This window comes from Marmota flaviventris, chromosome 10 (assembly GCF_047511675.1).
Source record: "Marmota flaviventris isolate mMarFla1 chromosome 10, mMarFla1.hap1, whole genome shotgun sequence".
In the NCBI taxonomy this organism is placed as follows: Eukaryota; Metazoa; Chordata; class Mammalia; order Rodentia; family Sciuridae; genus Marmota; species Marmota flaviventris.
In genome coordinates, this window is record NC_092507.1 from 35,091,442 (window position 1) to 35,118,738 (window position 27,297).

The following is a 27,297-nucleotide window of genomic DNA, read 5'->3' on the forward strand; positions in this document are numbered from 1 at the left end:
CTTAGGAAACCTTGGACTATACTATCTAAAACATAAAGCCCAGGTAATAAAAAAGTAAAGTTGCCCTTAGTCACCTAGGAAAATATATTTTACAGAGAGCAACCATACAGCAGAAGGACCAGAATCATTATCCACAAGAAATTTTGTTTTATTTTTATTTGATTTGATTTTTTTGAGACAGGATCTTGCTATATTGCCTTTATTGTGCAAGCTGGCCACCTGCCTCAGCCTCCTGAGAAACTGGGCCTTTACATGCACACCACAAGACCCAGCAACAAGGCACTTTTTAAAAAAAGAAACCTATTCAAAATGGGCTAGAGTATAATCCAGTAGGATAGTGTTTATTTAAAATGCATGAGGGGGGCTGGGGATGTGGCTCAAGCGGTAGCACGCTCGCCTGCCATGCGTGTGGCCCGGGTTCGATCCTCAGCACCACGTACAAAGATGTTGTGTCCACCGAAAACTAAAAAGTAAATATTACAAAAAAATTATCTCGCGCACACACGCTCTCTCTCTCTCTCTCAAAAATAAATAAATAAATAAATAATAATAAAATTTAAAAAAATAAAATGCATGAGGCTTGAACCCCAGAACCATAAAAATAAATAAATAAATAATGTGTAAAAAATATTGAATCATAAAATTTTTGTTTCAGTTAATAAATATGCACATATATATTTACTAGGTCACAATGTAAACTATTTCTTACTTGACGTCCAATCAAAATATTCTGTAGGCCACTAACTTAGTCAAATTGACAGACCAGGAAGAAGGCCATTGAAGAAATAAAGTCTGGAGGGGCTGGGGATGTGGCTCAAGCAGTAGCGTGCTCGCCTGGCATGCATGTAGCTCGGGTTCGATCCTCAGCACCACATACAAACAAAGATGTTGTGTCCACCGAAAACTAAAAAATAAATATATAAAAAAAAAAAAAAGAAATGCAGTCTGGAATGCTGAGGATAAGGTGAAAGCCTCAAGAAGCAGATACTGCCCAGACATGGTACTGCAACCTATAATCCCAGTGCCTTGGGAAGCTGAAGCAGGGGGATCACAATTTTTAGGCTAGTCTCAGCAACTTCATGACACCCTGTCTCAAAATAAAAACTAAAAAGGACTACAGATGTAGCTTAGTGTTAAAGTAGTACCCTAGGTTCACTCCCCAGTACCAAAAAGAAAGAGAGAAGAAAAAGAAGCAGCAGCAGCAGATACAGGTCCATGGCCCACCAGAATATCACCCTCCTCTGCAACCCCATAGCACTACTGCCCCAGGGCAGTGTCCTTTCTCTTTCTGCTCACCAGAATGGGAGTTTCCATGTCCTTCCAGTTCACCTCAGTTTGTACTCAGAAAGTATAGCTATAACATCTGTGAACTCAGATTTCAGAGGAAAAGGTCACAGAAAACAACTAATAGAAAGAAGAAAGGGTATTGCTGAGTCTATCCCATGTGGGTACTGATTCACATAAAACACATCAGGGAGAGTTAAACCATTTTATTGAAGTTAGGGACAGGGACAGGTAGACAGTGAGGAGCCTCACTAGAAATGTCAGATACAACTAGATCGAGAGGGGATTGGCAGGCTGCCCAGAACAAGAGGGGAGGATGGGCAAAAAAAGCCTTCATCTCACTATTCTCAAAAAAGTCATTACAAGTCACTCAGAAGTATCTTGGGACCCTGAAGGGATAGGTTCGCTTGCTCAAGATTCCCTGAGCATGGAGTTGAGAGACGCTCAGCATCAGGTTGAAAATGATGCTCCTCTGGAGATTTAGGAGAAAGGAAAAGAGAAGAGAAAAACAAATCAGCAAGCACTGTTATGTACACAGAACTAAGTCCTGGGCCTGTCTGATGGAAAGGGACATACAGGACTGATTTGAGATAAAACAGAAGTTGATGGATTCACAAAGAAAAAGGCAGATTTGATTTTACCCAGTGCCAAACATCCAGGCACCCTTCAGATTCAGCCAACCCCAGAAGTAGGATCCCTTCCCTCACCCTTACCTAATTTCCTTAAAAGTTCCCAGTTACTGTTACTGTCTAGAAGACTGACTTCAGAGCTAGCTGAACAAAGAGACTTGGTGAAGGTGAAGGCCAGGGGCAGCTTAGATTGGAAGACATCAAAGGAAGTCCTGGAAAGAAGAACAGAATCAGAGACAGAGGTGATATAATCCTCCCAGCACAGAACTATCCTACTTCCTAAGGCCAGCACTTCATAATCCTCCCCTTTTATTTTTTTTAAGTTTTTTTTTCAATACCTTTATTTTATTTACTTATTTTTATGTGGTGCTGTGGATCAAACCCAGGGCCTTGCACATGCCAGGCGAGCACTCTACCGCTGAGCCACAACCCCAACCCGATCCTCCCCCTTTATTATCCAAATATATAAAGATATATCACACCAGGCTGGGGTTGTGACTCAGTGGTAGAGCACTCGTCTAGCACGTGCGAGGCCCTGGGTTCGATCCTCAGCACCACATAAAAATAAGTAAATAAAATAAAGGTATTATGTCCAACTACTTCTAAAAAAATTAATTAATTAAAAAAAAGGTATCTCACTGCTCTGTATCAAATAAAGAATGCCTTATGGGCTGCAACCCAAAAACTCAGTCTGCCCCCACCAGTCCTGGTCAAATTTAGAATAACTGAACTTGGCCCCAATGCCTGACCTCTGTGAGACAAATCCCCTCCACTGCCACAGCACCCACACCACCTGACCTGAGGAAATTATGCTCCTGCTGGGCATCCTGGGACTCTGTCCTGGCAGCCTCCAGGGTGTGACTCTTGTTCTCCTGCCCACTTTGCAGCTTTTCCAACATCTGCTAGACCATGGGCCCAGTTAGGACCAAACTTTCTTCCTCCAGAAAGAAACCCCTTCCCCACAATTGGCTTCTTTAGCACACTTGGAACCTTCATATAAGCAAGGACAGTTTCTCGTGGCTTATAGCAAAAGAATTGGAAAGAAGAGCTCTGGAGAAAGTGGAATCAGCACAGCAAAAAAAAAAGAGATAAAGATGCTGGTAGGAGAGGGTATCCTGGCCTATCTGCAGAATAGGACAAACAGAAAAAAGATGGGGCCTCCACGGGGAAATATGTGGAGATAGGTCTAATGTTGGTTCTACCTTCCAGCTGTGGGCTTGAGCCTGCTGCCCCTCAGTCATCTGCTTCAGCAGCAGCTCCTGGTGCTGGCCTGAAGATGAGAGAGAATTTAAGGGGGTAGTCTCTAATTTTTTCCTTCTCCTTCACTGTCTTATGACCAAGCTGGTACTGAAAACTAAGACAAAAAGCATTCTGGTCTAGATGTTAGAAGCTTCCAAGCTGACTGAATAGACAAAACTCACACCATGATAAGCAATGAACAAAACAAAATATTTTGGCATCTATCTCTCTTTCTCTCTTCCTCCCTCCCTCTCTCTCTCTCTCTCTCTCTCTCTCTCTCTCTTTTATTTTTTTGGTACCAGGGATTGAACTCAGGGGCACTAGACCACTGAGCCACATCCCCAGCCCTATTTTGTATTTTATTTAGAGACAGGGTCTCACTGAGTTGCTCAGCACCTCCCCGTTGCTGAGGCTGGCTTTGAATTCACAATCCTCCTGTCTCAGCTTCCCAAGCTGCTGGGGTTACAGGTGGGTGCCACCGCACCCAGTGTCAGATTTCTTAATAGGTCAAACAGGTAGAGCTTGATCACTTACTGGGAGAAAAAAAGGCATTCCAAAAAGGGAGACAAGGGAACTTATACCCACAATTTTTTTACTTACTCAGCTGGTTCCGTAGCAACTTCAGTTCCTCTCGCAAAATCTCTGACTCTTTCCACAGTATTTGCTGCCTACAGAAGTAATGGCAGTCATTCTACAGTCAACCAAAAGAAAGAGGAGGCAATAAGCCTCCTGGAATACCAAGAGTTCAGAGGACTCAAGAAAGTGAGGCCTATCACTTACTCAATTTGGAGCTCATGGTGAAAGCCACTGGTAGAACTGTAGTTTCCTGGTATTTTTTTCATTTGGGCTTGGGCTTCGGCCTGCTCCCATACCTGATTCTGAAGGCTTTGCAGTTCCCTTCTCAGCCCCTCCAGGTGTTGTTCCAGGAGAAGAGCTCGCCCTTCTGGGCCCCCCTGCAGCAACCTTAGTGATGCTGTTGTGGTACAAATTGAGGGTTAGCTCCTCTGAGAGGTTCACACAAGTCTAGACACTTCTTGCAAATCATGACACATGTGCACAAACAATAGGTATGCAGCAAAATCATGTGCACACATATACAGCAGTGTATATGGGGAGCTGGGAGTTTAACTCAGTGGTAAGAGTCCTTGCCTAATACATAGCAAGGGGCCCTGGGTCCAATCCCCAGTGCTGGGGGAAAAAATATCTGTGTATATGAAGAATTGAACTGATACCTTCCAGAGCACTGATCTTGGACATCTGTTGCTCTTGCTCTTCCAGCAATCTCTGAACAGTCTTCCTTAGTGCCTTAGTTACCTACCCAGGCAGAAAAGCATATGAACTACTGCATAAAAAACTTTCCCACACAAATACCACATATACACACCTAGGATTCCAAGACTCACCTGAGCCTGAGATTGAACCTCCAATCGGAGAATAGTAACTTCATTCCAGAGAGAGGTTGGGCTATAGGTCTCAGCCCAGTTTAGTCTCTCTGGGACGGTGGGGGTCTCTAGAGCCCAAGGCTGTTGAGCTTGGTCCTCTGACTGTGGAGACAAGTGATGAGAGGAAAACCAGGATCCAGCCAGGTCCCCTGCCAAGGGAATAAGGGACAAGGACAGAATCTTTGTGGGATAACAGAGTTCAGAAAAGCAAAGAGTTGGAATTTGGAAGAAATAGTGATGGTACAGGCACTGGAAGAAGGAAGATCTTGAAAGAGAAAAGGCTGATGAATGAAAGGGGCAATACTTACCTGAGGTGGAGACCCCAAGGGGATACAGCCTCTGCTACAAAAGAGTTGTACAGGCCAATGAATTTGGTGTAGTCTAATCTGACCCCCCCCCCCAAAAAAAAAAAAAAAAAGAACAAGAAGAAGAACAACAATTGGAGCCTCTGGTGCCACTTACCTTAATGCGGTCCACATGCCCATCAGTTGCACGCAAAAGCGTATCAATCTGTTCAGACCAGCTCAGGCTCCTACTCATTTCCAGTGACTGGGGTCTGGTTCCCAGACCACTCTTGCCCTTGCTCTTCCAGCAGGGGATACCCGAGGAACAGCCCAGGAAAGGCAACACCGTTAGATGGAAGGAGGAGAGTGAATATGCAATACTAAGGATAGGGAGGCAATATCAGACCAAGAGTATGGCTCTTGGCAAGAAAACAGCGTTCTCGGGGAAACGGAATACCCTGATACACAGATATCAAGTGGGAGTAGAAGGCTCCAAATCTAGGTCGAAATCCAGGTTCCAGCTCCAGGACCCTGTAGCCATCACGCCAAACCTGTCAGAGACTGTTGCCGCTGCTAGATTCAAACCCTCCAGTAGGCGGAGAATGTATGGCTTCAGAATGGGCGCCGCTGCACCACGCCTCTAGCCGAGACAACTAGCTACCTAAGCAGCTGAATTACGTTTCCCTGAAAGACAAGTGCGTTCACGCCCCCACTGTGAAGCTTGTCGGGACATCGAGTTTTTCAGACTCTGAAGCGGTACGCTCCAAGGACCAAACGAACTACGCATCCCGAGATGCATACAATTCTGCCGCTACTGGTCCCAGTAGCTCCTGGGAAATGAAGTCCAAGTTACCTTGAACCTTAACGGCACAATTATTCTTTAGACTCCATTCTCCAGCAAGCTCAGCGTGTTGCGTGAGCTATGGAGCCTCATGTCGCAGAACTGAAGCAGAAGATTGAGGACACGTTGTGTCCTTTTGGCTTCGAGGTTTACCCCTTCCAGGTTGGTTTATCCCTCCTGCGGTTCTAGGAAGAAGTGTAAGATTGGCCTTGGTGGAGTCGGCGTGAGGCCCGAGAACCTAACTATCCTCCCCAAGTTCCTCCGGCCCGGTGTCCATCTGACGACTGGAACAGTGTGTCACACTTTTGTCCTTTTACCCCGATATAATGCCGGACTAAAGGATGAGATTCTGTAACCATAATTAACAGGAGAAAACATGTACCCGTGGGTCTGGAATCTCCTTAGAAGCTTCCTAAAGGAGTTAGGAAAGGACATGGCATGGAAGGTTTGCATGATTATAATTTAGATCAGCCAAGGAGGGAAAGGCATTCCCTGGTGTTGAACAAGAAACAATAGGCTGTTTTGTTCTGTCTTCCAACAGAAGGATAATTCATGATGCTACTAACCATTGGTGCTGGATATAGAAATTATGTGCATTCGCCTGGCACAGATGTCTCTCACCCCCACCTTCCCTTCCCCCACATTTTACATAAGTGTTTTCTTTTTCCTTTATTTATTTTATTTATATATTATATATTTTTATATAATACAGATAGATAGACCGACCCTGGAGATTGAACCCAGGGGCATTCTACCACTGAGCTACATCCCCACGCTTTTTTACATTCTTGTTTTGACACATGGTCTAATTTTCCCAACCTGGCCTTGAACTTGTGATCCTTCTGTCTTGGTCTTCTGAGTTGCTGGGATTACCGGCATCTGTCATCACATGGAGCTACATATAAGTCCATTTTCCTCACATTAGTGCTTGGTGCATTGAGCTTGCTTAAGTCACAATGTTAAAGACACATAAGGTAACTCTGCTTGAGCCATTTGCCTGATGCTTAAGAGGCAGCTTACTTCCCACTAATTCCACTGAGAGGTCTACAACAGTGTTGAGGGAAAGATATATATATATAAAATAGGTTGGGTCTGTCTTGAGAAAGGATTGGCCAGAAAAAAATGAAATTGAGGGCTGGGGATATAGCTCAGTGAAGAGCACTTGCCTACCATGCATAAGGCCCTGGGCTCAATCATAGGCACTGCAAGGGAAAAAAAAAGAGCTATATATGAACAGATATATTGGAAGGAAGGAGGATTGTGTACATCTAATATACAAACTTGTGTAAAAGCATGGAGGTAGTGTAGTGATGGATGGCATGTGTGGGGGCACAGTGAGAATGTTCTGGCAAACCAGGTAGACCTGGGTAGTGGGGAATATTGTACTGAACAGAGCCAGCTGTAGGCCTGACAACCAACCTAAGCTGTTGCTCACCTTGTCACCCCAACATCCAATCAACCACCAATTCCTTCATCTCCTGAGTCTCCCAAGTCCGTTGTTTTCCATTCCACTGATCTAAGCCACCATTTCTTATTTGGATTACTTTTAATAGCCTTCTTGCTGTCATCTTGCCTCTACATTGCAGCCAGATCTCACTAAAACTGATGTCATTTTACTCTTCAATCATAACCATCCTCTGTTACGGTTGTGACCTTCTTTACCTTCTTTAACTAGGCACTGTGGTGCACACCTGTAATCCCTGCAATTTGGGAGGCTGAGGTAGGAGGATCTCAAGTTCTAGGCCAGCCTCAGCAATTTAACAAGTACCTAAGCAACTTAGCAAGATCCAGTCTCAAAAAATAAAAAGGGCTGAAGATGTAGCTTAGTGGTTAAGCATCCCTGGGTTAAATCTCTGGTATTTAATTAATTTTAAGGACTGGGGGTATAGCTCAGGGGTTAAGCATCCCTGCGTTCAATCCCCAGTACCAAATAAATAAGTCCCTGTCAAAGTCACATGAGATGCCTATACAATGTAATGTACAATTACACAGCATCAGTGAAAATTTATTGAAGGAGTTGGAGGATGGAGCAAAATGTATAAGGCTTTGAATACTTGGTGAGGTAAGGGCTGGCTAAGGTTAGTCAGCTGGCCAGCCTAGCCTGAACTTTCTCTGTTTTAGGTGGCATGGTACAATGAACTCCTGCCTCCAGCCTTCCACCTGCCCCTGCCAGGACCTACCCTGGCCTTCTTGGTACTCAGCACACCGGCCATGTTTGACCAGGCCCTCAAGCCCTTCTTGCAGAGCCACCACCTCCAATCACTAACTGACCCTGTGGATCAGTGTGTGGCCTACCACCTGAGACGTGTTAGACAGGTGAGCAAACGTCAACTTTCGCCCCAGCTCCCAAACTTAACCTTGCTCCCACTTTCTCCAAACTTAGCACAGGATCTGAACCTAGGGCTAGGATCCACCTCACATGTGAAATGATATCCTAAAACCAGCCTTGACATTCTATGATTTCTCCTTTTCATATCCAGGTTTTACCACCTTCCTTTACCAGACCCCCAGTCTGAAGTCTGTCCATTCACCCTGCATTGGGGGATAACTATATGAACGTCAGTCCAGGCTTAGCCTCTATGTGGAATAAGGATGAGCCCAACATCCTCCATTTCTTGTCTGCCTTTGACCTTTATGCTTTATGCAGTTTTGGGGGCCTTCTGAAGACAGAATATATCCCCGCCATAAACTTTCTTTTTTTTTTAGAGAGAGAGAGAGAGAGAATGAATTTTTTTTTAGTTTTCGGTGTACACAACATCTTTATTTTCTTTTTATGTGGTGCTGAGGATCGAACCCAGTGCCCCGCGCATACCAGGCAAGTGCGCCACTGCTTGATCCACATCCCCAGCCCCATAAACTTTCATATACACATACATTTGTACACATAGTAGATCTCCCTACACTGATAGTCTGAAGCGCAATGCTAAATCACTCCTCACAATGGAGACTTTCTGAGCAAGTCCTTGTATTATGTATATATACGGGCCCTGTTTGGAAAGAACTGTAACTTTCCAACTTTGGAGCCTCCCAGGTTAAGCTCATTTTCTTTTCTAGACATGGACAGGACGGTGTTAACACACAAATTAGGGCTTCCTGGGATAAAATCACAACTCCCCTCATGCTGACAGGAGCCTCTTAATTCTGTCCCAGAGCCTCCCAGAGCTGCAGATGGAAGTCATTGCTGACTACGAGGTATACCCCAACCGGCGCCCTAAGATTCTGGCCCAGACAGCAGCCCATGTGGCAGGAGCTGCTTATTACTACCAACGCCAAGATGTGGAAGCTGACCCATGGGGAACTCAGGTCAGAGAGCAAGTGTGAAAGAAAATGGCAAGGCCCTCATATCCTTATCCAGTTCCATATTCCTCTGCCTTCCTTGACACAAAGCAGCTATGTCCTGGCCCATGGGCCAGCCCTATGATTTTCTAGAGTTTACCTGGGCATGTTTCAGAGCAGAAAATCTGGTCTGTTTTTAAAACTTGTCTCTTACAAGGCTATCTCAGGATAGAAGAGGCAACATAATGATCAGGACACCAGTGATAAGACTAGGAAGTTGACTGAGCCTTAGCCTAAGGGAGCTCTTCCTCATACTCATACTCTTCATAAGAGTTTATGAAGGGTTGTCCACAAGAGAGGGACAGTTTTACAATTGGCATTGGCATCGGGTGTACACTTAGTGGGAAATAAGTGAACAAGGATAGCTTAGAATGGTGGTACTTGGGCCAAGGTGACCTCCATAACCTTGCTTTTCTTCATTCACTCCCCAGCACATAGCAGGTGTGTGCATACACCCCCGATTTGGGGGCTGGTTTGCCATCCGTGGTGTCGTGCTGCTGCCAGGGACAGAGACTCCAGATCTGCCACGGAAAAAGCCCCCTGACTGTGTACCTTCTAGAGCTGCCCGAATTACCCTGCTTGAAGGCTTCAATTTCCATTGGCGTGATTGGACTTACCGGGATGCTGTAACACCCCAAGAGCGTTACTCAGAAGAACAAAAAACCTATTTTTCCACCCCACCTGCCCAACGCTTAGCCCTATTAGGTTTGGCCCAGACCAAAGAAGAGCCTAGCCCTATATTCCCTGAGTTTCCCTTTACAACACTCACAAAGAAGTCCCAGATTCCCAGCAGTGCACGGAGCTGGCTCAGCCCCAGCATCTCACCACCTGTATCCCCTGGCCCTTGATACCTTCCCTATTCTGTGGAATCCCATTTATAGTGGTACTTGCTAGGACTTTGGCAAAAGTAAGATTTTATTTGGGGTACAAGATGACCATTTCTTGGTCCAGATTTTCAATAATAATTAAGATTTGGTTAAGGCAAATCTGCACTTAGCCTTGAGTATGGGATTCTTGCCCCATTTCTATGGTGTGCTCCAAGGAAGTCATCCCCAAATAGTACCCTCATAGGGTTGTGGGGATTAAATAAATGTCTGGCATATAATAAATGGTATGTTGATATTTATTGAAGGCGCTAGGAATCCTGTTCACAGATCCAGTCAGTTTTGAAGGGGTGGTGGTAAGACACTTAGATAGGATTCTCAATAATGAATCTGCCCTAACCTGAAGGGCCTAGAAGAAACCTAACTTCTAAGTTTCCCTTAGGGCAATTATATAGTGAGGGTCAAAAATGACTACCGTAGGGCTGGGGATGTGGCTCAAGAGGTAATGCTCGCCGGGCATGCGTGCGGCCCGGGTTCGATCCTCAGCACCACATACAAAGATGTTGTGTCTGCCGAAAACTAAAAAATAAAATATTTTTAAAAAATCTTTTTCTCTCAAAAAAAAAGACTACCCTAGGGGCTGGATTCAGCACCACATAAAAATAAAATAAAGGTATTGTGTTCAACTACAACATATTTAAAAAAAAAAAAAAAAAAGGCTACCTTAGTTGGGTGTGGTGATGTAAGCATGCAGCTCCAGTGGCTCAGGAGACTAATAAGACAAGAGGATCAGGAGTTCAAACCCAGCCTCAGCAACAGAAAGGCACTAAGCAATTCAGTGAGACCCTGTCTCTAAATAAAACATAAAATAGAGCTGGGGATGTGGCTCAGTGGTTGAATGCCGAGTTCAATCCCTAGTACCCCCCAAAAATAATAATTACTGCCCTATATCATGGCTAGAAACCAGGGAAGGTGAAGTGATCACTATTTCTGTTATTATAAGCCCTACCCAAGGCCACCAGCCATGTGTTTTGTTTTCCTCTCCCCCTTTGACTTCCAAAGGGACCTAGGCCTACAATGCAGGTAAACAGGCATTTTTAGAGAGAGGCCAAACTTCTGATTCCCAGACAGCCCTCTCTGTAAATTGGGAACATAACCTTCAACCCAACTTACAGTGCCCTGGGCAAATACTATCACAGAGCCCATTTTTCTCCCCCAGATGTACTAAAACAAAATGTACACTTGGTTCAATTTACTGGGTCTACCTGTATTTCCTCTCAATATACTTTTAAGGCAGCTCTCCCTATTTTTCCCCTGAAGAAGGAAAGCCAACAAATATATAAATTATTCTTAAAAATCAAAGATTAGGGGCTGGGTTTGTGGCTTAGTGGTGGAGTACTTGCCTAGCATGTGTGAGGCACTGGGTTTGATTCTCAGCACCATATAAAAAATAAAGGCATTATGTCCATCTATAACTAATAAAAATATTTTTTTAAAAAAATCAAAGATTAGTATCTCCTCTAAAATGAAGAATCATCAGGTCTCAGTTCAAGTTTAATAGAAACTACAAAGGATCAATGGGCTGATGCCCCACTACTGATCCATAATATACATCAGATGACCATCCCCACAGTATAGCTCAGGCCATTCCCACCAACAGAAGAAAGGCTGGTCTCCCCAACCCTATAGGAAAGTTATATGTCTTAAGCATGAAGAAAATACAAAAGAGATTTTGTTCTCATGGGTGCCCACTGCAGCCTGGTACTAAGATGGCCCAGCAATCACTTCTGCTTGGAGAAATATTCTTTGCTTCTTTGGACATCAGGCTTGATGGTATCACTGCCAGGCTTCCAGCCAGCAGGGCACACTGCAAAAGAAAGGTAGCACTAATTAATTAACTACTCAGTGGTATATACTACCCTCCTCCCAAGGACAAGAAATTGCCTCAAAACCAGAGCCCTATGGAGTCTAAACACACAGGCAATAGAAAACTTACCTGCAATCTGTCATTGAGCCTTCTAGTTTAAGGCTAATTATGTACAAATATTAATATAACTGAATCCTCACCACAGTGCTAACATACTATTTTACCTAATTCATTCATGAAGCACCTGAAAGTTAAAGAAATTAATGTAACACCTCAAGTATGCTTCTAAATCTAATCTGTCTTTTAAAAAAAGTGGCAAAACAAAGATCTGTGAATGGTAAATAGTACGTAAATAGGTATTCATCATGCTCTGCATAATTTTATGTATGCTTCAAATATTTTTTTCCCTCTTCCCTTACTGGAGAATGAACCTAGGGACATTCTAACACCATGTTACATCCCCAACCCTTTTTATTTTCTATCCTGAGGCAGGATCTCACTGTGTTGTTCAGATTACCCTCAAACTCAGATTCTTTCTGCCTCAGCTTACCAAATCACTGGGATTACAGGTGTATACCACAGCGCCCAGCTCAAATATTTCTTTTTAAAAGAAGTTTAAAATCGGGTATGGTGGCACATGCCTGTTATCCCGGCAACTCAGGAGGCTGAGGGAGAAGGATCAAAATAAAAGCCCAATGGGGCTGGGGATCTGGCCCAAGCGGTTAGCGCGCTCGCCTGGCATGCGTGCGGCCGGGGTTTGATCCTCAGCACCACATACAAAACAAAGATGTTGTGTACAAACAAAGATGTTGTGTTCGCCGAAAAACTAAAAAATAAATATTAAAAAATTCTCTTTCTCCCTCTCTCTCTCTAAAAAAATAAAATAAAATAAAAGACCAAGGGATGTGGCTCAGCAGTTAGGCACCACTGGGTTTAATTCCTGGTACTAAAGCTCAAGTCAGGTGTAGTGGCACACACCTGTAACACCAGAAACTCAGGAGGCTGAAGAGGATCAAAAGTTCAAGGCCAGCCTCAGCAACTTAGCCAGACCCGAAGCAACTTAGGGGGACCCTGTCTCAAAAAATAAAAGGGCTGGGGATATGGGTCAACGGTTAAGCACTCCTAGGTTCAGGCCCCCTGAACTGGCCTATAATCCCAGCTACTTGAAGCCTGAGGCAGGAGGACAACAAGTTCAAAGTCATACTGGGCAATTAATGAGACCTGTTTAAAAATAAACAGGAGGGGCTGGGGATGTGGCTCAAGCGGTAGCACGCTCGCCTGGTATGCGTGCGGCCCGGGTTCGATCCTCAGCACCACATACACACAAAGATGTTGTGTCCGCCGAAAATTAAACAATAAAAATAAATAAAAATTAAAAATAAAATAAAAATAAAAATAAACAGGACTAAGTAGTTCAACGATAAGAATGTACAAGGTCCTGGGTTTAATCTGTAGCACTGAAAAACAAAACAGAAAAAAAAAAAAAAAAAACCTTCATAAATAGTTTCATCATTTGTCCATTCATTTGGGTTGTTTTTCACCTTGTGCAAGTATCTGAGTCATTTTTCTTTTTAGGTATATTCCCTAGGAGTAGAATTGCTGGGTCATGTAGGAATTCCATGTTTAGTCCTTTTTTTTTAATTAATAGTTACAGATTCTTAGGGATGATGGAAAAGTTCTAGAAATAGTGGCAATGAGTATGCATATAAATGTAATTCATGAACAGAAAATTATACATTAAAAATTACTATACTATTAGCAGAAAATTAAAATTTTCATTAAAATTAAAAAAAAAAACAAAAACCCAACACCTGCTGCTTCCTCTGGCAATCTTTCAGAGATCTGAAAGAATAACCTCAGTTGGACTCTTCAGTATTGTTTAATTCTGCTAAACTATAAAAGGGTAGGCTTGATTGATGAAAACTGCCTTCTACCCCTTTGGGTAAGCAAAAAGAAAGACTGACTCATTCACACACTTATGCAGAAAATATAGCCTTTCATCTTTTCCTAAAGATTACAAACTAGCAATGGACCTTGGACTAGTCTGACTAGTCAGACAAAGAGAGACCCCCAAGATGATTTTTCCATTTTCTTTTGCCATCACCTTCTAGGAGATCTGTATTCACCAAAGTCTGATAAGAGAACAGGAAGAGTCTCTTGCTCAAGTAAGAGAGAGGGAAGCCTCTTTTGGTCCAAGAATAATTTTGGTCTCCGATGTCAGATTATGCAAGCAGCTTTCTGGGAATAGGGTATACATGGAACAAGAACTAAATGGGAAGCCTGAAATTTCCATCCAACAGTTTATTAGTACTTAAAGAAAGTAGGATTAACTCAGCCGGGCACAGTGGCGCACACCTGTAATCCCAGTGACTTGGGAGGCTGAGACAGCCTCAGCAAAAGTAAGGTGCTAAGCAACTCAGTGAGACCCTGTCTCTAAATAAAATACAAAATAGAGCTGGGATGTGGCTCAGTGATCAAGTTCTCCCAAGTTCAATCCCTGGTACTGAAGGGAGGGGGAAAAAATGAAAGATTAATTCAAATAAAATACCTGTACCTAGGCTAGTACTGACTCTCAGACTCCAGACTCTCAAATTTTTGTTACAAAAAGGGCTTCAGTGACACACGCCTGTAATCCCAGCAGCTCAGGAGGCTGAGGCAGGAAGATTGGAAATTCAGAGCTAGCCCACCTTAAAAAGGGCTGGGGATATAGTGCCCTGGGTTCATTCCCTGATTACCCAAAAAAAGGGATCTGCTTGCTCTAGTGAGTTGAGAATCAAGAGACCAATTCAGAACTATGGAAGCTTGGGTTCAAGAATCTAGCCTAGCCAAGAGCAGTGGTGCACATCTGCAATCCCAGAGACTGAGAGACTGAGGCAGGAGGACTGCAAGTTAGAAGCCAGCCTCAGACCCCCATCTCAAAATGAAAAATAAAAAGGGCTGTGGATGCGGCTCAGTAGTTAAGTACCCCTGAGATCAATCCCTGGCACAAAAAGAGTCCACAATGTGTCAAAATGCATTCCACTATCATGTATAACCAATTAAAACGAATCAAAAAAATTTTTAAATAAATAAAAATAAAATACATAAGTGAGCTATTGAAAAAAAAAAAAGAGTCCAGTCTATATGCAGAGCCCTAGGAATGGTCAATAAAAGGCACATACACTGTGCTACTCCCTGCTCCTTCTGTTCTGAGAGCTAAACCTCATCCCCCTCCAGAGGGCAGTCTCCATTCTCCTACTTCTCCAACTTAATGCCTTCAGGTGCTACTACAAATGGTGCTTCCGGGTTATCAGTGAGTATCAATGCTCACTAATTCAAAGTATCAGCCTTCCATTCAAGTCAAGCACCAAATGGGTCTCCCAAACATACATAATTATATCTGGATTATAAAAATCCTCTGTCCTGGGAGAAAAAATGAAAGCTAATCTGAATTATTTATCTCCTAGAGAAAGAAAATGAAATGTAGGAAAGAAGTTTGCCCAAATTCACCAGTGTCCTTGACTTGATGTCAGTAGCACTTGATCAGAATTAACTTATCCTCAATTATATTAAGCCTATTCCCCCAACACCCAGAAGTTGTGCCTCAGTAGCTGAGCTCTTCAAAACTAGTTAGGCCAGGCAGTGGCGCACACCTATAATCCCAGCAGGTTGGTAGTCCAAGGCTGGAGAATCACAAGTTCAAAGCCAGCCTAAGCAACTTAGTGAGACCCCCATCTCTAATAAAATTAGAAAAAAGGGTTGGTGACATGGCTTATTGGTTAAGTGGCTCTGGGTTCAATCCCCAATACAAAAAAATAAATAAATAAACACCTAAGTTAGGAAGCTACGGTTTATGGTGTAGCTGAGTGGTACAGTGCTTGCTGACCAAGCACAAGGCCCTGGGTTGAAACCCCAGCACTACAAAGAAAAAAAGCCCACTAAGCTAACTCTTGAGTAGGATAATGTGGTCCCCTCTGATACCAACTATACTCATAGAGTGGGGAAAAGTCAAAAGTACCAATGATGAAGCAACAGGAAAAGAGCCTACACTCCAATAAATATTAGACTAAAACCCAATAGATGGATGTGCCCAATGATGATTAGGTTTTATTAGGTTTTATAAGAAAAGCATTATCCTTGAACTTGAGACTTCCAATGAAAAATTTACTTTTATCTGAAACCCTCTAGTCCGGATCCCTCCTCCATTCTTCCATTTGTTGTTGTTTGTATTCTCTGCTTTTAAAAAGTTGTTTTTTTGTTGTTGTTGTTGTTTTATGATATTGGGGATCAAACCAGAGGCTCTCTACCACTGAGCTACATAACCCAGTTCACTTGGGGAATGGGCTACATTTTCCAAACTAATAATTAATTAATTAAAAGGGCTGAGGAAGTAGCTAGTGGTGAAATGCCCCAATCCCCAGTACAACAACAAAAAAGTGTGCTTTATTTCTAGATATGATTCTCAACCTTCTGTTTTGCCCTAATACATCTGAGATTCTCCTACATTTCACTCAGAACTGCAGCAGTGAAAGTGGAAAGTATGTAGCTGGTACAAAAAGCATTTATATTCTCCTCAAGCTTGTCTATTATTCCCAACTCCACAAATCACTGTAATCCAGATTTCAATTTCTAGACTAGACATAATCACCCTTTTCTTATTTTACAGCCTTTGTTTCTACAATCTTTCCCATCTTACCACCCTACTGTCTTATTACCAGGCAGATGGCTTACCTTCCCCATGTTTGTCAGTGAACTGGAAGGCCTGAACTAGTCTCAGAGTCTCATCCACAGAGCGGCCAACAGGAAGGTCATTCACAGTGATCTGGCGAAGGATACCCTTATCATCAATGATAAAGAGGCCCCTGAGAGGAAGAGGTTGAAGGATAAGAGAAAAGCAATATAGGTTTAAAATTTTGCTTTGTTAGAATACAGAAGTTCAAAGTCCCAAGAAAATGGGCTAGTCTCCAAGACTATACCAGCCTTACCATTAGTGAGGCTCCTGTGTAAAAGAACAAAATGAGGAAGACATCTCTTCAAATCAGGGCTCTAGCTTTCTTTAATTAAATTCTCCCGATGAATGTCAGAATTCCACCCCCATCCCAAAAAGTGTGTACCTGAAGGAAATGCCTTCATCAGCCTTTAAGACTCCATAATCCTGAGCAATGGTGCGCTTAGGATCTGATATCAAGGGAATATTCATGGGTCCCAGTCCTCCTTGTTTCTTGGGTGTATTGATCCTACAGCAGAAAACACAAAATCATATCCATTCAAAACTCTTGTACAGCAAGAATATTAACTGTACATATTCCTTGCCTTCCCCATATTCCCAATCCAATTTCCCAAAATAACAAACTTTTCCCAGGAGTGAAGTGAATGAGAACAGTTAAGGCTGGTCACCAATGTACACTAGATACAACTCAAACTGCTTCTCCTCTGCTGCCAGTTAGAATGATAAGAGGATCAGCACCATTATATTCTCTTCTGTGAGGACCTAGAAGCCAATACTTGAGAAAGTCTATTGCCAAAGCCTCCCAGGTGCGTTTAAGATGTCCTTATATACCAAGAGATTTACCATGCCAGATGACAGAAGTGAGAATCCACAGAAGCACCAATCACTTGGCAGTTAAGTTTTTTAAATTCTTCTGCCCTGTCACTAAAAGCAATGATCTCCGTAGGGCACACAAAGGTGAAGTCAAGAGGGTAAAAGAAGAACACAATGTATTTTCCTGGAAGGAGAAAAGAGTCATAGGTTAGCATTGAAACAGACTTCCTTGCTTTATAAAGAGTAAATCAAGGGACTGGGGTTATGGCTCAGTGGTAGAGTGCTTGCCTCGCACGTGCAAGGCCCTGGATTCCATCCTCAGCACCACCTATAAATAAAGATATCCCTCCCAAAATAAATTTCTAAAGAAATAGAGGTCTTTTTAAGTGATGACAGACATAGTATCTCTCGTGCTAAGATGTTCAAAATATCTCCAAGCAGCAATTTATATAATCTGTCACTTCAGGAAGGACAGGAATGAAAAACAGCTCCTTCTAGTTCCATACTTTATTTTCCTCCTTCAATGTTCTTAGCTGCCAGCTACAGAATAAACACCATTCAGTCTTAATTTCAATCTTTTCTGGGGCTGAGGTAGTGTAACATAATGGCAGGCTAGCAAGCATCAGACCTTGGGGTTTGTGCCAGCACCAAATACACACAGCATAAAAAAAAACAATAGTAACTTTTACCTTCTCCAGGTGGCTAATATTAGCATAAACTCCCAAGTTCTCTAAAGAAATAAAACCAAAGATGCAATTATCTATATAGCCTAAAGCCAGTGCTTAAAAACAATGCCCAGAAAAAGCTTACTTGGTGGGTTTTCCTCCACAGACATGTGGTAAAAGACCAACAAAAGGAAGTCAGAGCCTTTGCACTTCTTCCAACATAAATCACAAGTAATGGGACAGTAGGAATTTGTGTGTTTTTATGTGTTACTGGGGATTGAACCCCAGGCTATGTGTATGCTAGGCAGGACAGGAAGATTTAAGTGATCTCATCATGAATCACAATAAATATTTTCCTAACAAACCTGACAAGACCCAGAAGAAAATTTTTAGAAGCAAAAAAGTTCCAAAAGAATTATAGAAGATAACTGAACTTCTAGCTACAATTTTACTTTAGTCACTGACATTACTCCTGGATGATCTTTACAATGACAATGAAGCCACCCTCTCACCATACCTAATGGTTGTTGAACCATGGAACATTTCCAAATATTCACTTATTTCCAAAAGCAAGTATCCTTTGATTTATGTAAACAATCTCCAGGGTTTTGCCTAACAAACACTTTGAAGCCTCAGAAGGTCAAGCCCTAGAGAGTAGAGAGCAGCTCTGCAACCATATGCCTTTGCTTTTGGACCAGTGTCAAAGTGGTTTGTCTGCCAGAAAAATTTCCTCCTAGGGCCCTATTTAATCTCACAAAAAAGTGTGATATGTCAGGAAATCTAAATGAAAGTTCTACCTAAAAGCTTAACTCCAACTGGGCATGGCATGCACCTATAGTCCCATCTACTTGGGACTCTTGAGATGGGATCACTTGAGCCCAAGAATTCAAGCCCAACCTGGACAACACAGTGAGACTCCCACTTCAAAAATAGCTGATGTCAGGAATTGAAACTATACCACCCAAGAAAGGTACACTTGACAACTATATTTAAGGTTTATATTCTAAGGACTCTATAACCTATATTGTCCCAGAAGACCAAGCTGCTCTGGGACTTCAAGTCAAGAATGGAAGAGTCTCCATAGAACTTGGCAAGTGTCTGCATGGAACTATGACAACAGAAAGAGGAGGTGTTCCAACTGCATCATGAACTCTTCCCTGGGGGTAAAACAGTGAAGGGAATGTGCCTAAGATTTCTACATAATAATGTAAGATCTGTGATGCAAACCTTTCACAAACTAAATAAGCAAAATCACAACTCCAAAGAGCTCTCAGACTAAATGTAGAAGTCCTATTATATAAGATATAATGTTTCCCTTAATGTAATTGAAAAGGGACACTGAAAAGGTAATTAAGCTAGCATGTCCACACAAAATGAAAAAGCATACTTTCTCCAAAAGTATAAAGGTTTGACCTAAGATATCTCTCCTGTTGATAATCACATCAACATAAAGGTTAAAGCCTTTTTCTCTGAAGACTGTCCTAGGAGACAAAACATTTTATAGTCAAACATAAGAAACACAGGGAAATCTAACAAATCATCCCTAGATTATAAAATGATTTTTTTTTTTTTTTTTTACCTGTAAACCCAGTGGCTCAGAAGGCTGAGGCAGGAAGATCATGAGTTCAAAGCCAGCCTCAGCAATTCAGTGAGGCACTAAGCAACTCAGTAAGACCCTGTCTCTAAATAAAATACAATTAGGGCTGGGGATGTGGATGTGGCTGAGTACTGAGTACCCAATTTCAATCCTAGTACCCCCCTCCCAAAAAAAGATTTTATTTTAATGAGCCCAACTTAATTACTCTTACCTCTGTAGTCAGATAGACTAATATCTTTGAACTGGCCATCTGGCATCACAGCTGTAGCTTTGAAGTTGGGGGCAGGGTGCCCAATTTTGGCATTTCCTGAAGACATCCTGCTATCAGCTGGAAAACATAACAAATGAATTAGAAACAAGTCATACTTGTTCCAGATAGCCAACAGCCTTCACCAACATAGAAACTTAGCTACAGATTCATCAAAGAATTGTCCAGTGGCTCTGAATAATATTAAATATTATATTAGTAAGAAGCAGAAGCTAGCAGTCGAGTCAAAATAAGAGATTTTCAGGGGCTGGGGCTCAGCAGTAGAGTACTCGACTAGCATGTGGGAGGTGCTGGGTTCGATCCTCAGCACCACATAAAAATAAAGGTAACTAAAAAATATATATGCACACTTTTTTTAAAGCTTTCCAACTTTTGGACCAATACAAACCTCTGAATCTCAGCCTTTGTTTTCAATTAAAAATAGCTCAGCAATTTCTTTATAAACTGAAGTCACCTCCATCACCCTCACTGAACCATTATTTGTGCAATGGCATTTTGTTCTGCACATTTATTAAGAAACAGAGAGGGAAGGAGGTGGAGATTCAGACCAGAACCCAAATGGCATAATGCCACAAACACTGAATGCCTGGCTCCCCAAAAGAGTCATGTTGCCTTTCTTTGAACTGTGCCTACATTTGCCTTCATAATGTGGGATGACATTTGTCCTTTCTCCAGGTAGATTTGTCCAAGAGAGCATATAATCTTAAACCCAATCCAGGGCTGGAGTGTAGTTCAGTGAAAGCCTATTCAAGTGTGAGGCTCAGAGTAACTTTTCCTGCCACCACTAAAACGAATAAATAAAGTCAACTTTTTAAAAGGCAAGGCCAGGATATTGGCATCTACTCAGTTTCAAAATTTTAGGTGTTGTGTTTAAGCAGAAGTCCTTTAAAAAAACAAGTTTCTGACCTCAGGACCAAAATCCTGGCGTTAAAAGAAGCAAACAAGATTCAATTTATTGCTAAAACGCAACGCTGCGCTGGATTCACCCAGGTCAAAACCAAGATAAGTTGTTGAGACTTAAATCACTAAGTCATCAGTCTGAAAGCCTCAAGAAACTAATTTTCCAAATCCCAAAGTTTTTCCTTCATAATACCATAACCGAAAGAAACGTCGGTTCCAGGCGCGGGGGGAGCACGCCTGTAATCCCAGCTACTTGGAACTAAGGCAAATTCAAGGCCAGCATAAGCAATTTAGTGAAATCCTGCCTCAAATAAGGGTGGGGAGGGGGGAGCGTGGGAGGAATAGACAATTCTAAATAGGGCGGGGTGGGAGGGAAAGGAGGGGGTAATGGGGTTAGAAAAAATGGTGGAATGTGACGGACAATATTATCCAAAGTACATATATAAAGACATGAATTGGTGTGAATATACTTTGTATTCAACCAGAGATAAGAAAAATTGTGCTCTATATGTGGAATAAGAATTCTAATGCACTCCACTGTCATATATAAATAAAAAAATTATTTTTAAAAAAAGGGTGGGGGGCCGGTATTCCCAATTCAGGAGGCTGAGGCAGGTGGATTACAAATTCAAAGCCAGTCTCAGCAATTTAGCGAGGACCTAAACATCTTTAGGAGACCCTGTCTCTAAATGAAAAAAAGGGCTGGGGATGTGGCTCAGAGTTTAAGCGTCTCTGGATTCAATTCCCGTACCAAAAAAAAAAAAAAAAAGTGGGGCTGTAGCTCAGTGGTAGAATGTCCCTAGGTTCAATCCTCAGTACTGGGGGGCGGGAGGGGGCAAAAGTTCTGAGCTTCTATCGTCGCAAACTTTTTACTATATAAAAAAAGAAATCTTTTAACACCTTTAGCAAAAAAATATGCTGTAACTTAGCGACCATCCACAGGGTGTGACCCTAACATAAATGGCCTTCTTGAGTAAACATGCTTTGCACGGTGGCCTGCACGTCCGAAGCCCAACCAATCTGGGAAAAGGCAGACTTCCGGCTGGTAGCGGGCCCCTTCACCGAATCTAAGAACCCTGGCCAGGAATGTGAGCCAAACCCTACTTCAGATATTCCTGCCACCTTCCCCCGACCCCTAACACTTCGGAAAACCCCCACAAACCGGCAGAGCTGCAAAGAGGTTGAACCCTCCAGACAGGAGTATATTATCAAAGAAAAGACTTCACCACCCGCAGCCGGTCCGCCGCGCCAATCAGCGCTCTCTAACTCGGGCTGCCATGATGATAGGAAATTAGCCTCGGATTTCCCCAGGTCCCTGCACCCACCGAGTGGGCCACGTGGGGAGTACGTTTACAGCCTGAGCACTGTCCAGCACCAGGCCTTGCCTTGCCACCTCACCCCTGAAGAGGCGCAAGAAGCCAAGGAAAAAACAGGAGAAAGGCGATGCGCCAGTGTGAAGCGCTGCACCTGGCTCTGCCAGGGCCGTGCTGTCCGGGGACTCACCAGTTCAGACACGAAAGTTCCCAAGACTCTAGAAACGACGACCAGCAAGAAAAAGGACGTGCGAAGCAAGCGCGGGGCGCTCCTTTTATAGCTAGCAGGACTCTCGCGAGAGTTGAAGCGGGTTGGGGGGTGTGGGAGGAGGAAAGAGGTGGGGGATCCGGCGGAGTCCCGCCCGCCGCAGCCCCAGGAGGGTGACTCGGCACTTTGTTGTGCCGGGTCGTCTTTGGGCCCAGAAAAGTACCTGTGGCTTCTCTGCCAGGGGTGGCCTGGAGACGAGGTACCCTCTTAATCGCTCTCTCCTTGATCAGGGATCTCCGCGGGGAACCGAACCCGCACTCCCTTTACTTCCCGGACCCGGACCGTGCAAAGGCACTACCCAAACCAGGGTAAGGGTCCTCGCTGCTGCCCACGGAAGACCACGTCCAACCATCCCAACTTCTGAGAACTGTCTACCCAAGTACTTCTCAGGTCCGTCCGGGTCCTCCAGCCTTTCCTAGGCTGGCCCTACATAACCCTGACTGCTTCGACAGGCTCCTCCATTGTTTATTGCAGGGATGCTTCTTTCTCCCATCTACCCATCCCTCCTTCCCTTCCACTGAGGTTGAATGAAATCTTTATGAATCTGATCATGTCAGTCCTTTGATTTGTGGTTTAAAAATCTGGGGCTCTATAGTCAATTTCCTGAGTTACAACTCACTCTCATTTTATATGTGAATTTGGGCAAGTCTCTCCTAAGCATTATTTTCTCACTTTTAAAATGAAAATAATAGACTTAATTGAGATAGTCTGTAGCTTTTATAGCCCAGCATCTAGCTCTTTACTGTGCATTAGAAGTGTTAGCTATTATTTCTATTATAACTTTTCCATCCGGTTCACATGATAATACCCTGAACAGTGTAATTGTTTCAAGACAGTAAGTAGGCTTTTGTTCAAGCCAGGGGAGCCCATGACCCCTAGTTGGCCTAGAAAAAAAAGTCTTTAAAAGTCTCAGCTGGGGGAAAAAAAAAAGACTCAGCTGAAACTTTATTTCCTCTAAAGCTGTTTCTGACCTTGCTTATATCCACCCAGACTTAGTCTCAAATTGTTATTGACCTTCACTCACCTGGAATTGATCATTACCTACTTTGTACCTAAACAATGCTTTTGAGGTATTTTACTTGTTTACATGTCAGCTTCTACCTGCTAGACTGACTTTCTGGAGGGTAGGATATAGGTCACATCCAATTCTATGTCCCCAAGTCACAACATGGTATCTGATATAAAATAGGAGCTCATACTGTTCTCCAGGAGGGAACGTGTTCCCAGCACCCTGCTCTGCCTTAGAAGGCATCTTGCACATGGCCTGGCAAGAGTTGCAAGTAAAGGAACACCTCACTTAGGTAAAAGAGAACAGGGAAAGGCCATAATCAAAGACAGACTTGTAGTTTACTTGTATTTTACATTAAAGAAAAAAACAGGAGTTCAGCTAGCATTTAAAGAATAGTAATAAATAAAATTATGTACTTGATTCTGTCCCCAGTGAAGGATATGGAGAATAAGTCCAAGGACATTTCCCCTATCTGCAGCTATTCCCCCCACCCACCTGCTCTGGGGTAAAATTGAAGCATTTGTCATTTAAAAGTCCAGGCTTCAGTCAGAGGGAAGGAACACAAAATGAACTCTCACCTGACTGGCACCTATTCTCCCACCCTTAGGGATCAGGCCACCCCAATACAATGAACCCCAGGAACTACCCTCCAGGCCCACCCTAAATGAATCCTATATAACCTAGACCCTTGCTTTAGAGGGCAGTCACACCCCCACCCTCCACACCCCCACACCCCTGTATCAGGTGATAAAGAAGAGCTTGCTGATCTGAGTTCTGCTTCCTATCTCCCACTTCCACCATTTGTGCTTATACCCAGGTCCCTTAAGTAGTATAAGAAATGGAGAAGTGCTGTGTCATGCAGACAAAGTGCTGGGTATCAGGAGTGGGAGAGGCAGCCTGGCCGGTTGAAATAATAAGCTTGCTTTAATTTGATTTTAATTGGAGTCAGCGGTCTTTTCTTGCGTCCTGGTCTAACAGCAGAAGGATTATGAGTTGGAGAATAGCCTGGACCAAGCAAGACCTCACCTCAAAAAAAAAAAAAAAAAAAAAAAAGAAACAAACAAACAAAAAGAGTGACTCATTGGTAAAGTGCTTGCCTGGCAGGTGTGAGGCCCTGAATTTAATCCCCAGTGCTGAAAAAATAAGAAAGGGAGGGGCTGGAGATGTGGCTCAAGCGGTAGCACGCTCGTTTGGCATGCGTGTGGCCCGGGTTCGATCCTCAGCACCACATACCAACAAAGATGTTGTGTCTGTCAATAACTAAATAAATAAATATGTTTAAAAAAAAAAAAAAAAAAAAAAGGGAGAGAAGAGTGGGGGAGGGGGGAGAAGAATACAACTTTTTTGAAAAGAGAGGAAATCTGCTGAGCTCCCATCTATATAAATGATTGTGGAGTTTCCCCAGATGTTTGGGAAGAGGCTTTCTCAAAGGGCCTGTTAAGTACCTCTAGCTCTATTTCAACACCTATGCTATTGTCTTCTCCTCACTTATTGACAATGATCTTGAAAAATTCTTCCTGTTTTATTTATCTTTGTCGTGTCAAATGTGTTGCTGTAACTGGCTTAAGAGTGCTTAATAAATTAAGGATATATTGAAGATTTTTGAGATGTAGAATTATTTTAACTATAAGGTTTGGTTTGATTTGATTTAGTTTGGCTCTGGTACTGGGGATTGAACCCAGGGGCACTTCACCATTGAGCTACAACACTTGTCCTTTTCATTTTTTGAAACAGGGTCTTGTAAAATTGCTGAAGCTGGATTCCTATTTTAGCCTCCAGAGTCGCTGGGATTACAGAGGTGTGCCACCATGCCTGGCAGGAAAAAATTCTTGAAAATTCCTGTATTGGTTTAATTTATTAAATTTATTTAAGTTTTATTAATTTTTTTTCTGAAGCTGGCATTTTAATAGGTTTCCCAGAAAGCAATTTTGGAAAAAAAAAAATACCATCTCAGGAAAACATTCTCCCTGTTAAAGACTACTACCCTTTGCTGCTGCTCAGTTATTGCAACTTGAAATATACAAGGCAAGGTTCCTGCAAGCAATATCCTCCATGAATATGGCTGTAACTGCTACTCTGGGACTCCTTTTGGGCTTTGCATACCTATCCTGCCTACACCCCGGGGATAGTGACTCAGTTTTCCACCATTTTTTTCTTGTGCAAAGTACCATGAAACCTTTGTTCATAAGTGTTCTTTGACAACATTTGGCCTTAACTTAACAAAACAGTAATTACTTCACAGCACTAATTTGCTGTGGGAGACAGTTACCTGACTCATCAATAGCCATTGTCTCTTCTATGTTGCTTACTGGTAAGGCAATTCAATAAATGAGTTTAAAGCAAGGTCCTAAGGCAGCAATCATTTTAACATTAAGTCTTGCTAAACTAAATACTAGCCTACCATAAACTCATAAACCATTAAAATTAAACCTATAAACCATTAAACCAAAATGTTTTCATGTAATTATAATAAATGAAAAATAAAATCAAGGAAACCATATTCACAGGAAAGCACCCATTTATGAGGTTATCTAAATTATTTGGAATATGTTCATGTTAATTTTTTTTATTATCACTGAAAGAAAAACATGTTCTTTTTTTATTTTTATTTTTTTTAGTTGTTGATGGACCTTTATTTTATTTATTTACTTATATGTGGTGCTGAGAATCAAACCCAGTGCCTCACACATGCTAGGCAAGCACTCTACCACTGAACTGCAACCCCAGCTCCAAAAAACACTAAGGAAACACTTGGATCATTAAATTTACAAGAACTCGATTTATGAAGTTATATTTGAACCCACAGAGGTCTATGGGTAGCAGTTTGAGAAACATTTAATCAAAGATGATACATATTTCTTTTCTTCTTTTTTTTTTTTTTTTTGATACCCGCTATTTTAGTCTATCAAAAAATCATTATAGAGATAGGAATGTAGCTGCCCAGTCTGGCCTCAAACTTGCCATCCTCCTACCTTAGCCTCTCAGGTAGATGGCATTACAGGCATGTGCCACCAACACCAGGCCCTCCACCCGCCCAATTTTAAGAGATCTACAATGAATATACAGAAACATTTCAGACCAGAGTTGTAAAAAGGACATGAATCAACCATGGATAGTTGTGAGCCAGACAAGTAGCAGATTTTTAGCTTAAGTTTATAGAATTAAAGTTGGTTTTTATCTCCAGCCATCTGATGCTCCAGGGAGTAGTTAATTCTCAGATTCTTTTTCTTAGCACCAAATCCCTGTAGAAGTAAATATTTTTTCAGTTATTTTTCAACCACAGCACTATTGACATTGAGATCTGATAATTCCTTGTTTGGGGGTTGAATTGTGCATAATAGGATGTTTAGCAATATCCTGGCCTCTGCCCTCTAGATGGTAGAAGTATCCCCGACACACATTGCCAACTGTCCCCCAGGGTACAGAATCACCACCGATTGAGAACCACTGAACTAGAGAAAGTTAAATAAATGACTGGTAGATTTCTCTCCTATCTAATCTTCTGATCCATTTATCCTGGCTAGCAGAATCAGCTCAATCTGAAATCAGGAAAGAAAATCCTTTACCTTTTTTTAATGCATTCATACTTATAGTCATTGCACTGGCCAGAGCTTCCAGAAAAGAGTGCCTTGCTCACCAGAAGCACTGCAGTTAGAAGAAAGATGATTTGGGGACTATAATATCTCTTTGGTTTGACAGGAGAAAACAGAAATAAACCACAAAAGGTTCTGAGAAAGCACATAGATGGAAAAGGAGAACTTTACCTCTGGGCAAGAATGCCTCACTCTGATTCACTCCTAACTCCACCACACCTCTAACCACAGATGTGATCCAACCTTTCACAACATCCTTAAACATGTTCCCTTGGCTGATTATAGGCCATAATTCTGCAACTAGAGGCATCACTACATTCTCTCCTACCATCACCAGAGGAATGTCAGGCAGACAGATGGACCCTAATTTGAGAACTCTTAAGACAAAAGAGTGGGTTTTGAGAGAGGGCTATCCCA

General features: G+C 42.5%; 3 protein-coding genes across 5 annotated transcripts; 1 reads left to right on the forward strand and 2 right to left on the reverse strand.

Moving 5' to 3' along the window:
* Positions 1-1,475: 1,475 nt before the first annotated feature.
* On the reverse strand, positions 1,476-5,525 carry Ccdc163 (CCDC163 homolog). Of its 2 annotated transcripts, none has more exons than XM_027937632.2 (10): positions 5,057-5,525; positions 4,903-4,936; positions 4,556-4,743; positions 4,385-4,466; positions 3,933-4,125; positions 3,753-3,820; positions 3,116-3,183; positions 2,712-2,812; positions 1,998-2,125; positions 1,476-1,756 (listed from the first exon to the last, which is right to left on the reverse strand). In XM_027937632.2, exons 1-10 carry the CDS (start codon positions 5,132-5,134, stop codon positions 1,644-1,646), a joined length of 1,053 nt encoding a protein of 350 aa, XP_027793433.1. In that variant the 5' UTR covers positions 5,135-5,525; the 3' UTR covers positions 1,476-1,643. The 2 variants fall into 2 exon arrangements, with proteins under 2 accessions (XP_027793433.1, XP_027793432.1); XM_027937631.2 differs by having other exon boundaries at positions 2,712-2,815.
* Positions 5,526-5,737: 212 nt separating this feature from the next.
* Positions 5,738-10,164, forward strand: Mmachc (metabolism of cobalamin associated C). Of its 2 annotated transcripts, XM_027937379.2 has the most exons (4): positions 5,738-5,881; positions 7,841-8,035; positions 8,870-9,022; positions 9,487-10,164. In XM_027937379.2, exons 1-4 carry the CDS (start codon positions 5,801-5,803, stop codon positions 9,901-9,903), a joined length of 846 nt encoding a protein of 281 aa, XP_027793180.1. In that variant the 5' UTR covers positions 5,738-5,800; the 3' UTR covers positions 9,904-10,164. The 2 variants fall into 2 exon arrangements, with proteins under 2 accessions (XP_027793180.1, XP_071473892.1); XM_071617791.1 differs by lacking the exon at positions 8,870-9,022.
* Positions 10,165-11,420: 1,256 nt separating this feature from the next.
* Positions 11,421-22,309, reverse strand: Prdx1 (peroxiredoxin 1). Its single transcript, XM_027937613.2, has 6 exons — positions 22,201-22,309; positions 19,741-19,857; positions 17,298-17,451; positions 16,840-16,962; positions 16,457-16,587; positions 11,421-11,746 (listed from the first exon to the last, which is right to left on the reverse strand). The coding sequence occupies exons 2-6, from the start codon at positions 19,844-19,846 to the stop codon at positions 11,661-11,663; spliced, it is 600 nt and encodes a 199-aa protein (XP_027793414.1). The 5' UTR covers positions 19,847-19,857; positions 22,201-22,309; the 3' UTR covers positions 11,421-11,660.
* Positions 22,310-27,297: the final 4,988 nt, after the last annotated feature.